Raw genomic sequence first — 14,129 nt, 5'->3', positions numbered from 1 at the left:
AGAATGAGCAGGAGACCGTATGGGGCCCTAAACATTTTCAGGCATTCAGCTCTCACTCTGAGTGAAATGCTGAGCCAATGGAAGGTTTTGAACAGAGGAATGGTAAAATCTAGCTTTTGTTTTAGAAGGTTTACTGTGGATGCTATGTTGAGATTAGATTGCAGAGAACAAGGGTAAAAGCAAGCAGACTAGTTGGGAAGTGTTGTATTAATCCACCTGAGAAATGATACTGGCTCAGACCAGGGGGTAGCAATGCAGGTGGTGAGGAGAAAAATGACTGGATTCTGGACATATTTTGAAGGTAGAACCAACAGGAATTCCTGACCATCTGGATGTGAAGAGTGAGAGGAGGCGAAGAGTGGCATATGATGGCCAGGTTTGGGGCCTGGTCAACTAGAAAGGGTAGGATAGGCTTTAGGGCAAGGCTGTTAGGAGCCTCGTTTTGACCATGTTCAGTCTGAGATGTCTACTTGACAATATGTGGAGATGTCTACTAGGCACTTTAAATAAACAAGTCTGGATTTCAGAAAAGAGGTTGGAAATTTAAATTTGAGATATGACAACACAGAGCATTTAAAGCCATGAAACAAGATGAGATCACCAAAGGAGTGAGTGAGAATAGAGAAGTTCAAAAACTGGGCCTTGGAGCATTCCAGGGTCAAGAAATCAGAGAAGAAAGGGTGAACTAGCAAAGGAGTAAGCAGTGAGGTGGCGGAAAAACCGGGAGAGGTCAGCTTCCCACAGACCAAGATAAGAAAGTCCTTCTAGGAGGCAGGAGTGATCTACTCTGTCCAATGCTACTGATGACAAGAATGACTAGGACTGAAAATTGACCACTGGTTTTAGTAATGAGGATGTCATTGGTGAGCACGCCAGAAAAATGACAGTATTTTCCCAATATTTTAGAGCAGGTCATGGGGATGACTGGTTGACAAAGCCCACACCCCATGACTCTGATCGCCCAGTTTTTCAGGGTGATAACTTTACTGAGTGAAACGCTGGGGGAAGGGGTTGCACAGTGCACACTATTTGATAAGACCAAATTGGGTAGGACTCTTTCTCCCACCCTTTTAATAGCATGTAGGATTCTCAGGTCTTTACGGAAATGAGGGAAAGGAAGAGGAGGAGTGCCTTGAAGGAGCGTAGGTGGAGCTTCTGATCAGTTCTGGTTGGGGTATCTCACACACTGCCTTTTGGGAAATGAATGGACCTCATGGATTAAACTTCAAACTATAAAGATGCTCTAGAAGCCATTTCATTTGCATGCATTATTTGGGATCTCTTTTTTTCCCTCAATGCAGCCATTAATTTCTGTGTGAAATAATAGATAACACTATGTAAAAATTATTTTTACATTGTGTATGTAAAAAAATCAATATCGGCAAAGAAGACAATGAAATCACATACAAAAACCTGTGCATATTTTTTCAGGTAGAAGAGATATAAAGTTTTCATCAAATGAGCAAAGATTAAGAGCTACTTATGTAGAGTGCAAGGCTTTTTTAAAAATGAGCCACAGGTACACAGAATTATATTATGGCTGTATTATTCTAGAAATTACTATTACTATATTGCCTGTTTCAGTAGCTTCATGGTAATTATTTAATACCAACCAGCTCAATTTTGCGGGGAAGGCTGATCTGTAGTTATGTCCCATTTCTGTGGTGTAAATACTTCCATCATGGCCCATTTCAAACTACCAATGTGAAGCCATTTGGACCTACCAACAGAAATCACACAATTGATTGTTGGGAGCCAGTGGAAACAGGCTCCAACACACCACTGCCTTATTTACATGTGAACTAATTCCGCTTCTGCCTGAAACCAGTAAATTAAAAAGCAAACTAAAGTTAGGAAAGGAAAATGGAAATGTAAAGTGTTATATAATTAACATGTATACGATGTACAGTATATAGTATAAGATATATAATATATAAAATGTCATATATAATTATATTAAATATTATATAATTATATTTTCAAGAAGTGTCACAGAAAACCTCAGGAAAGAGGGCAGGACAGGAAACTCATATTTGAATATGTATTACATGTGAGCATATGTCGCACACATTATTTAATTCTCACACCTCTGTAGCACAGGTTTATTAATCCTTATTTTTAAATTGAAAATAGGTTCAGAGAGGATAATCCATTAGACCACAGTCACACAGACAACAAATGTTAGAGCCAAGACTTGAACCCAGATCTACCTGACTATTCCCCTAAACCAGTGTCTAGAAGCTCAGAGTATTGTCCACGAATTAGTAGGATAAGTTCTGATATGTTAATTGCCACCTCAGTGGCACAATACTAGTATATTTATTACCTCCTGTATATTAAACTGAATTATAAATTATTACATGAAAACACTTATTTTGATGGTCTAAATTTTGTAACATATTTATCCTCCTTGGATTATACATATTCTCCAAAAGTATAAATCCTTTATCAGTACTGTAGTCAAGTCATCCATTGACTCTGATTTGTTTCCAAGAACACTACTCAAAAGAGAAAGAAGAGGGGAGGGATAACTTAGGAGTATGGGATTAAGAGATACAAACTGCTATACATAAAATAGATAAGCAACAAGGATTTACTGTACAACACAGGGAACGATATTTAATATCTTGTAATAACCTATAATGGAAAATAATCTGGAAAAATATACATGTATATATAAGAGAAAGAAGCGAATATAATTAGTGTCCTTTTTAACAATACCTGACGTTGCATTGCTGTCAAGGCTACTACATGTACATCGAGGCTTCCCACATGGTGTACGGACAAAAAGCACGACTCTTGTCCACGCCTCTACGAGGAGTCACTGGAAAACACTGCTTGACTTTTTTCTACCACATGTATGGAGCAGGGACTGGCCTCCTGAATGTTTATTTGAAAAAGGAAGGTGACAGTGAAGAGTCCCTCTTATGGAGAAGAAAAGGTGAGCAGAGCATCTCCTGGCTACGAGTGCTGATTGAATACACCTGTGAGAGGCGACACCAGGTAAGCCAAAAGAGATAAGAATCAAGTGATGGGAAATGTTCCTTTAACCTTTTGATGCTCTTTCTTTTTCTTGCTACCATCAAGAATGTTTTGTTCTTTTTCAGGGTCATAGATAAAGGCAGTACTTGTTTAAGAGTAAAAATAATTAGTCTATATTGACTGAACCTAAGCAGTGAATGGGAAATTAGGCAGAAAGAGAAAGCTTTGGGTATTTATGCATAAAGTGATTTTTGCAACTCAGTGATGAAAGTGTATCTATTTTTGTCTTGGTGCATTCTGAGTGTCAGGTATATTCTGTGTATCCTGCAAACTTCCAAAACAGAGTCTCTCTTTCTTCTAAACATGGTGTTACCTAATTAGTTGTTGCAGCTGCATCTTTCACTCATCATTAGCCACACACAAGGGCTTTTGTTAAATAGAAGCTTTTTAAATAAAGCTTCTATTTAACAGAGTATGTGGTCCAGAGTAAATTTTTAAGCCTCTGCCCGCACTGATGCAGAAGAAACTAGTCTTGATCCTATGTCCTGGGTCTCCCCTTGGGTCTTCTCACGGGCGGTAGAAGACCTCCATCCTACAGGATCCCAATTATAAGGGAATCTGGACAGCAATAAGAAAGAGGCTTTTCAATTCCAATGGGTGAGATTAAGCAGCCAGTTAGTCTAGAAATCAGCAGCAGCCTCCTGAAAGCCACTGACTTCACCTGCCTGCCATGAGCCAAGGCTCCAGAAAGCTCTGGGGAGATATCATCAGACCCCTGACTATTCCTGAAATTGCTGTATAGAATTCCAGGTGTGACCTTCAGCTAAAAGCCCTACTTCCTCCTCATCCTTGCTTCTGGACCAGCACCCCTCAACTTCAACCACTGGCCGCTTGGTTTAAGCAAATCTTAAAGGAAGATTTAAGGAAGAAGTATCCAAAAGAAAGACATTATTTTACACCAGCCCTTAACCAAAATTAATTTTCTGCAGATCTAAATGGGAATGAATTGCAGAAGCTCAGGTGACCAGGTTACAGTGCCATCTAGGGTGCTGGATTACTAAGAACGAATGACAGAGGGAAGATGTGCCATTCTTTACTGTTGGCCCATTATCTCGGCATGGATAAAATTATCTAAAACTTTAGCAAAGAAAAAAAGCCCCAGGAATAATTTTGATAGTGATTTAATATCTGTTTACAGAAGGAAAATGGATCACTCAGAAACTTATTGATATCATTGATCATCATTCAGAGATGATGAATTAATTTTTTAGGCTATCAGGGCACTCATACTCCTACCCTATTCAAATGTCCTCAAAGTGTGGTCCTGAGACCAGCAGCAACACCTGAAATGCATATGCACCTAATATGAAATTCACCTGAAATACACATTCTCAGACCCCACCTCAGAACTACTGAACCAGAAACTGGGGATTAGCGCCCCGAAATCTATGTTTTAACAAGGCTCCTGGTGATTCTGATGCACTCTAAAGATGAAGAATCTCTGTTATTGGGAGAAAGGAATCTGAGTCTCTCAGGTAGAGCCTGAGCACAGATGTTTTTTAAAAGCCCCAAATGATGCTGATGCAGAAGAGCTCTAGAATTTGAGTTCTATGGAACAGGTGACTTCCCAGCATCTAACCTGGGGGCCAGGTACAGGTCCTTGCATATACTAGACTTGCTAGGTGGCTTGTTGTTTGAAAATATTTTTGAGCACAAAGTAGTGAGGCACCTGGGGTGGCATCTTGGGGTGTTCAAGTTCAAAGGTGAGGAATGACCTGAGAGACTTTCAGCTCTCAATTTGGAAAGAAGATTCCAGACCATTCCCTTTGGCTCAGAATGGAACAGATGTGAATCTGCCATGAGGAATTTTCTCCTTGATTTTGTGATTCCCTCAGGACTGTCTGGAGACCACGATGAACTAGGTTCTCCAAAACATCCTAGTGTCTAATAAAACACAGAGACACTCATGTGCAAATGGCCATCTTCTATGTACCAGGTACTTACAGTGCTGAGAGCTGTGCATGAGTTCTTCCAATTGATATTATAGCTCCTCTTTAAAGATGGGGAAAACTAAATCTCCAGCTGGTCAGTGGCAGAGTGAGAATTCAATCCCAGATCTGACTGGTTCCAAAGTTTGTATCTCTAAGCCACTGTTCTACGTTCCCTCCCACCATAGAAGTCCCAAAATACACTCATTGCCCTGGGTGCCACAAGCACTGAGTGATCTTGGAGAAATGTTATCCTCTCTGAGACTGTTTACACATTTTCAAAATGGGGTAATAATGCCTGCCATGCTGATATCACCAGAGTTAGAATGAGGGTCCAATGAGATTATGCTTGTGAAAGGGTTTATAAACTTTAAAGTACCAAACTATAAAAAGATACTATTATTGTTTCTAAAAATATATTCTCTCCCAAATATCTCTGGTCTTTATAACCATGGCAGACTTGGTAATCTCAATAGCTACATCAGGCATCCAGACTGAGATCCTATAGTATGAGGCCAAAATATCTCCTTTTAATAAATATTTATTGACCATTTACTATTTTTAAATGCCGGGGATACTGCAATGCACATAGCATAGAGTTCCTACTCTTTTTTAGTTTACATTTTAGTGGTGGAGAGGTAGAAAATGTGAAACAAAAATATACAATGTAACATCAGGTGTTAATAAGTGCTATGAAAAAGAATAAGTCAAGCTGATCAGGTAATGAGGTCAAAGAAGTATCAGGGAATACTCATGTAAGGCCTTGGGTGACATGGTAGAGTTTGAAATTTATTCCAAAAGCAATGAGAAACCATCAGATGGCTTTAAGGTAATACAGTCTGATTTATATTTTAAAACGATCACTCCAGGTACTACATGGACAGTAGGCTGCAGTGGAGTAGACTCTGGGGGCTCCTGCAAGAGGAGTAGGAGTGGTGGGTTGGGCTGTGCAGCAGAAGTGAGATGTCATCAGAAGCCCACAGGACTTCCTTCCGTGTGGAATGTGGGGTTTGAGAGAAAGAGTCAAGATGACCTCAAAGTTTTTGACCTGAGCAACTGCTAGAGTGGAGTCACTCTTTGTTGAGATGAGGAAGACCTTAGGTGGAGCAGATCTGGAGGAGTGAGGGCGGTATGTGCAGGAGGGAAATTAACAGTTGGTTTGGTCTGGTTTGGTTTTTGATGTGCAAAGCTTTTGATGTCTATCAGACATCCAAGTGGGTGTGTCAAGTAAAAAATAGGCTATGAGACTGGAGATCAGGAAAATGCACAGAACTAGAGAAGTAAATGTGTACATCACTAGTGGTGGTGGGCAGGTGTAGGTGATTTTTAGAATGCTGTAGTACTGCCGTCATTTGAGATTTATCCTATAGGGGAAATACCTGGGTGGCCTCTGGATGATATTCCAGTCATCAGACTTTTTTCTTTGTAGAAAAAAATGCATTAAGTGGCAAAATTTTAATCATGTCTTTTCCTAAGGGATTTATTAAAGTGCTAAGCAGAACCTGACTCACCATTGATCAAAAACACAGAATGATTTTATTTCCTTTGGATTCCTTGCTTACCTTTCCTCCTCTGCTCTCAGGTGTTTTCCTCCCTGATTTCTTATATTTTGATACCATTGAAAGAGAGTGTTAGACAAATTCTCAGCTCAATGGAATATTTATATCATTCATATTGTTCATTATACTGCCTAACATTTAGTAGGAATTATTATGTGCTGTGTACTGAGCTAAGACCAGGTCTTCAAATTTTCTTATTCATGGTACCCTTAATCTCAGTAAATTTTTTCCTGGTGCCCCTAGACCAAAAGATAGCTAATGTTCCATTTATCAAGTAGTGGAGTCCCAACAATTAGTATTTATGTGCTAATGACTTAGTAACCTTTTGAAGAAAATAATATACTTAAACTGAAAGAAAAAAATAATATTTCTATCTAATTCTAAAATAACCACAATTATTTAATAGAATTTCTACAGATACAAATAGGGGAATAATACAAAGGGGCAATCATGATGCTATAAAACGGTGATCACTCAAATATGAAGGAAATTCAAAGGAGAGGATTGTATGAAATCAAGTGTTTGGCCCAACTGAAGACAATTCAGGGTATAATTCCATCAGGTGATTTTCCTATTATACTTCCATTGCAGAGGTGGAGGTCAAAAAACAGATTTTACTGTTGTCCAGAAAACCAAAACACTTATTAACTACACTCATATATCTTCCTATCAAGATGTGTTAGGACATTTTTTCCTCTTTTTGCCATTTATTTGGATTCTTGTTTAGGGTCATATCTTTAGAATTTCTATTAATGTTATTTTGCAACATTTCCGTCGTTAAAGCTTCTTTGAGTCATTAATTTCAAGATAGTTTCATATGTTTATTAATTATCCACTTTATAGTCTCTGATTTAGTTTAAATCATAAACTAGTCCAATGGGGAGTCATTTGCTCATAAAATGAGTAGAGCAAATGTGTCTTCTGGACGATTTTCATTACCTACAAGCCTCCCTGGAGTATTCGGTGGTTTATTAACCATTATCAGAGCAGCCTTAGAGCTGGTAATATGATCTATTTTCCTTAGAACCTGAATATTTGATCAGTTATTTTCTTCTAGGATCTAAAGTCATGAAACTGGTTTCCTCTTTTTCTTGGGCTGTGTCTTGGATGTTATGGTATTTAACATGATAAGTGACCCATTGTCTTTTTGGTAAATTTAATTGTTATATGTTGCTGTTCATACTTGGGTCTCATCCGTCATTTTAATTCTCCCACCTAGTACTAGTATGAAGGTAGCTTTAGGGAGAGCCTAAGGAAGCTTAGGCTTCTGGGCCCCTCACTCTCATAGGCCCTGTGAGTACCGGGAGTAGAATGTTCTAGGTGGGGACGGAAACTAGGTCACCACCAGGAGGCATTTCTAGGTGGGCATTTCTGGGAAATTGCCTAAAAACGTCTCAGAAGAAAGGAACTTGAATCTCCAAGGCTCCAGTAATTTTTGTGAATTTCTTTAAATTTCAAATAAATATTCCCTTTTGTACCTAAATTTGAATTGGTGATTTTGTATTATTTTCCTGAAAGGGGGCCCCTGAGAACAATCTAGGCTTCCAGACCCATACAGCCTGGATTTGCCCTTGACCAGCATTGTTTCACCAGGATGACTCTATTTCTAAATTCAAACTTCATTATTTTTCAGATAATTTTTGAAGCCATTCGGGGAGTGTCAATAAGAAGTGATATTGCCATTGATGATGTTAAATTTCAAGCAGGATCCTGTGCGGGTAACCATATTTTTACAATTATATAAGTTTGACTGAAAAGGGATTTTGCAATAGTCTCAAATCATAAGAATGCAAATTAAGTATTTTCTGCAGTAAAAATAGAGAAAACTATTATTGTCTATTTGTCTTTCCTGACAGAAATGGAAGATATAACTCAGCACTCATCAGGATATTCTGAGGACTTAAATGAAATTGAGTATTAAGGAATGATCTGAATTGGATTAACTAAACAAAGCCATACCTCTCTTCAATCAAAATGAAAAAAACAAAAGACAAATGAATACTGGACAGTCTTAACCATTTCATAAGTTATAAAATGACTTCAGAGCACTCTTTTTCATTACTTTTGCAAAAAATACTGACTCAGGGCTTTTTTTTTTTTTTGCATATGACAACTGTTACTAGAAGTACAGGCTGCTGGTTTTGCCTAGATCATTCATCTTAATTTTGGTACCAGTTAAAAATACAAATGTACTATATTGTAGTCATTTTAAAGTATGCAAATAAAGGGCACAATCAAAATGAGATGTGCTCACTTAAATCTGCATTCAGTGAATGTACTGGGAGGAGAATAGGTCTTGTGGGTTTTCTTTTGAAGTTCAAGTATCATAAATATTTTTGAAGTAATAATGTGAGGTGTCAGTAATGTCTGCAGAATGAATGCAGCTTTTTACAGTAACAAGTTAATCTAAGAAAATAAAGTCTTATTTTCTATGTTTTATTCATAGAAATGGAGTATTAATTTTTAAATATTTTTACCATATGTGATAACAAAGGATCTTTCATGAATGTCCCAAGGTATAAGTCAGTATTAATTAATGCTGTATTACAAGGCAATGCTACCTTCTTTTTCCCCCCTTTAAACTACTTTTGAAAGTCACTCTGAACACTTGGATAGAAATTGCACTCTTTTTTTGTAAAGCAAGCTTAAAAATGTTTATGTACACATACCCCCAGATTTTTATAATGGGTTAAACAATTTTACTGATTTTTTAAATAAATGTTTTGGTAATACTTTGAGTAATATGAATTCAAGCAGATATACTAGACTACTACCTTTTATTTACATGTTTAGAAAATTGTATATACATATTTGTATACCCAAACAGCTGTTATGAAATTACGATTACCTAATAAAAAATAATTTGAAAATCTCTTCACTAGCAATTAACTTTTTTCAACATTATTTTTCTTTATCAGAATACCTTCACTGTATAACTGCCAATTCTAATTTGAATCTCTCCTCTGCCACACTTAAATGCTTCTTAAGCCTTTTTATGTGTGACATAAGCATTGCAAACATGGATGCAATAATTAATTTTTAAGGAGTGTTTTATTTCACATAATCTCAATTTTCTCCCAAATTTTATCTTATTAGAATGTAAACTCTGTGAAGACAACAACTCTTTCTTGTTTTATTTACTATTGTAGTTTCAGCACCCAGAAGAATGTCTTGGTATATAGTAGGTACTCAACAAATAAATACTTGAATGAATGAATGAATGAATTTAACCCACCAAACATCCCCCAAAGTGGATATATTATTATCCCTTTTTATAGATAAGGAAGCCAAGGTGCAGAAAAGTGAAAAAATTACTTAAGATTTTACCACTGTTAAGTGGAGAAATTTAGCAGTCAGGTCTCTCTGACCCTAAAGCCCAAAACCTCATAATTGCTTTGTGTGGCCAAAAATCCACTGTGCTCATGGATTTGGGAGGTTTTCCCACTCAAGAATGTCAAAACCCGTAAATTAATCTGTAAAAAGCATTATAGCTCCTCAAATGCCACATTACTTAGAAAACAAAAAATACTCCACTATACAAAATAAACATCCTGAAGTTCATGGAGAAAATAAAATAAACTTTTATAGTAAAGCAAAATTTTGTAACTCAAATCCTTTCTATTTATGATGATTAATTACCTATGGGGGGACATCCCTAAACAGAGTTGAAACACTGGGGAAGGAAGATTTCAAGATGTTGACTAATTCATCAGCATATTAGACATTATAATTTCTTCAAAGCATTATTCCTGTCCAGAGCTTAGTTATATTTGCTGAATAAAGAACTGAAGATTGTGTCAGGACCTAACACAGTATGTAGTGCATAATAAGGGATTTATAATATGTGGTGAAGGAATGAAGTCATTCACCAGACTCCTTGCTTACAGATTACATAAATCCATGGTAATGATCATTGCTAACATTTATTGAATACCTATTATTTTCAGACATCGTTCAAAGACCTTTACATGTATTTGCTCATTTAATCCTACAACAATCCATGAGGTAGAGCTAGTGATATTTCCATTTTGTAAGTAGGAAAACTAAATCTGTCCAAGTTCAGCAGCTAGTGTAGGGCTTGGCTTTGTACCTTGATCTGCTTCACTGTTCTTGAAAAAAAGAAACAACAAGCCCCAAACAGAGTCACTCGTGCTAAGCCCCACGTCAGCAAACCAAGACTTAGTAGGTAACCTAACTGCAGTTATAACCTCTCCTAGGACTGTAGTCTTAACAGGTCAGTCTGGAATTTTCTGGTCAGCACCAATGAGGTAATCAGCCACATAGGCCCTTCCCATCCCTCACGGGAAGATGAAGTAATCCACTCTCTCCTTTTGCCTTTCCCCTCCTGTCTATAAAAGGCTTCCACTTTATACAACTCCTTGGAGCTCTTCTCTACTTGCTAGATGGGCTGCTGCCCAATTCATGAATTGTTCAATAAAGCCAATTAGATCTTTACAATCGGCTCATTTGAATTTTTACTCAACACTGCCAAACCTGTGCTGTAATCCTCACAAGACTGTCTCCTGAACCTCCTAACTCTCCTACCAACTCCATCCCCAATACCAAAGGTTCCAAGTTTCCCTCACTCAAGAGGATTTATTGGCTACCAAAATTGCTCTGAAGGTTGCCAAACCAGAGATACTACTTGGAGCACTAGCTTTGGGAAGTGGAGTGGGGAGCAGGGGTTGGGGGCTAATTATTGACTTAGGGCAAAAAGGCAGGAGGTAACTATTACCAATTGTTGCTGAGAAACAACCTGAAGTTCATAGAAGAGAAGAGAGGAAGTGGAAGGTGAGCAGATGAACTTACCCTCCCTTACTCATGCCCCTTTTGCAGGATTCGCTGATTGGATACTTCTCTTCGTTTTCCAGGTTGCCTTGGCCTTCATTTTAACTGTACTTCACCTGGATGAAAATATGGAAGAACGGTAAGCACAGTATCATTTTGTCAGGTTTAGAAATGCCCCAGGGGAAGGCATACTAGCTAATAAATACTGCTTAACCATTTAAACCCAGGTTTAGCATTTATTCCAATTCTCACCTAAACACATAAGTCCTTCAGATGGAAACTACTTTTTCACACAAATTGCCTTCTCTCCTATAATTTGCTGTCTGGGTTGGAGATTATGTATAGTAGGGAGCAAAGGAGATGCTACTGGGAAAATAGTGACTCTGATGCAAGTTCTGGCTTAACGTGGAAGAAGAAAATGTTTAGCAAAGATTCGTTGAGAAATTTATGCTCCGGGCATTATACTAAGCATGGAGATTACATGTTAGTGAGGAAAATAGAGATGTAAACCTGTCAGCACAATCAGAGCGCTAAGTTCGATGAGACCAGATGCCCAGGGAGGGCTTAGGAGGGGCATCTGCCAAGGGAGGGCAGGACAAACCTCCAACTGCAGTCTGGGCCGAGCAGTGAGAACCAGCTCTAACACAGTGTTCCGGGTGCCCAATGTCTTCTGTCACTCTCTGGGGGCTAAGGCATGGGTTCTTTGACTTCTTCTCATGCAAGGGACTTGTTTTCCTGTGTGATTTAGCCAGAACGGGGGCTGGTGGAGGTGGGGGGAGGGTTTTTGTACCGGTCATTCAAATATTGTGGCATTTTCAACGTGGATTACTATAAAGAGGGGAAACATAGTGATTAAGCTCACGGTTTCCAGATTCAGGCTGTCTCAGTTTAAATCCTGGCTTTGCCACTTATAGGCTTTGTGACTGAAAGCAAGTCACACCATCTCTGACTCCTATTACTAATCTGAAAAATGGGGCAAATACTTGTCTCTACTTCTTAAGGGTGCTGTAAAGATTAAATGAAAATAATACATACAAGCCCTTAGTGTCTGACACACAAAAGCCTTTCTAGTTTATATTATAAGGGTTGAGTGAAATTTTTGGATAAATCACAGTTATTTTTATGTATCCTTTCTCTGCAAAGGAATTGTGAGTTTATAGTGCCATCTTAAGGATAAAGCAACCATATGATTTTGTCATTTTATCATCTTTTTTTAAAATTATTACTCGCAATACAAGGCTCATTTTAACCAGCACCTGGGCAATGCCCACTTTGCCCTTCCTATTCCAGCCATTGTTAATGGTTCTTCTTTGCTGCTTACCTGTATTCATACCCCTTGCAAGATTTATCATGCTAAACCTAAATTCCTGCTTTTACGTCCATCTCCTCAAGAATGGTTGCATATTCAATTATGTACCCACTCTGCCTAGCATACTCAACAAATATTGCTGAACTAAATAAACAAATTCTCAATAAAGGCATTTAGTTTAGTACAAATATGTGTGTGGATTCCAAAAATCAGGAAGGATATAAAGATTCTCTTTGGTCCATCAAAATGTCATGGTCTGGAAATCCACACACTAAAAATTTAACTTAAAAATATGTCACTGGCCACCTGGGGCACCTGGTAAAAAATATAAAGCTTCTTTGGAAGGCCATGCATTCAACCCAGGCTGTACACGTTTCCCATGTATAAAACTGCATGGAAAGACTCACAATCCAAAAGCACAAAACGTTTAGTGAAACAGTCCACTAGCAGCACAAGTCAGCTGCCAACAAACAGCATAATTAGATACCCAAGACTCATGGCCCCCATCCAGCTGTGCCATCACTCTAACATCTCTGACCCTCTTGTCTCCCTCTTATAAGGACCTTTGTGATTATATTGGGCCTACCTGGATGGTCCATGATGATCACCCCATTTCAAGATCTTTAATTTAATCACATCTGAAAATTCCCTTTTGCCATGGAAGGTAATATATTCACATATTCCAGAGATTAGGCTGTGGGCATTTTGGGGGAGCCATTATTCTGCCTACCACAATTTTCTTTTGCTATTAGGTCAGCTCTCTTTAAACGGTCAATTTTGGTTTTTCCATTTCAACTCCTCTATCTGCTTTATTTCTTATCTGGCAGGCTAAGACATCCAATATAGTGCTAAATAGAAGCAGTGATAGTATCATCCTTGACTTGTTCCAGAACCTGAGAACATTTCTAAACATTTCATCATTAAATATGAGTTTGCTGAAGGTTTCTGGTGTTGCCTTTTATTGGTTAAATGAAGTTTTCTTCTACTCATAGTTTCCTAGAAATTTTAACCATGAAAGTGTGTTGAAAATATTTTTTTTCCTGCTTCAATCTTGCTCCTGAAATCTTTCAATATGAAGAATCATATTAATTGATTTGATTTGCTAATATTTAATCACCCTTGAATTCCTGTAATAAACCCAATTAAGTAATGACATTTACTTTTTTGAACATTGCTACATATGTGCAAATATGTTCATGAGAAAGAATGACAGAAAATTTTCTTTAATTTCCTTAGAAATTAGGGGCTTTAGACAAGGTTAGACTCATAAGATGAGCTGAATGAAAAATCTTCCTTTTTTTTCTATTCTCTGAAAGAGTGGGTAGGATTAGAGCAGTGGCTCTCAACTGAGGGCAATTTTATCCCTTACAGGACATTTGCCAATGTCTGGAGACATTTTTGGTTATCAAAACTGGGGAGATGTTACTGGCATCTAGTGGGTAGAGGCCGAGGATGCTGCTGACCATCCTGCAATGCACAGGACAGCTGCCTCCTCTCCCGCCA

The 14,129-nt window shown here is 38.0% G+C and overlaps 1 protein-coding gene across 1 annotated transcript in view; it reads left to right on the top strand.

Annotated features, from left to right (window-relative positions):
• MAMDC2 (MAM domain containing 2) overlaps positions 1–8,517 on the top strand; it is a gene marked incomplete at its 5' end in the record, with an annotated part of 166,334 nt that extends 157,817 nt beyond the window's left edge. The window contains 3 exons of the mRNA XM_082843703.1: positions 2,744–3,003; positions 8,163–8,247; positions 8,386–8,517. Of these exons, the coding sequence (XP_082699829.1) occupies positions 2,744–3,003; positions 8,163–8,247; positions 8,386–8,450 (410 nt within the window). The 3' untranslated portion in view covers positions 8,451–8,517. The remainder of the gene's footprint in view (positions 1–2,743; positions 3,004–8,162; positions 8,248–8,385) is intronic.
• Positions 8,518–14,129: the final 5,612 nt, after the last annotated feature.

This window comes from Leucopleurus acutus, assembly GCF_964270905.1.
Source record: "Leucopleurus acutus genome assembly, chromosome: 7".
NCBI lineage: Eukaryota > Metazoa > Chordata > Mammalia > Artiodactyla > Delphinidae > Leucopleurus > Leucopleurus acutus.
The sequence above is the reverse complement of the archived record's forward strand: the minus strand, read 5'-3'. Positions and strand labels throughout refer to the sequence as shown.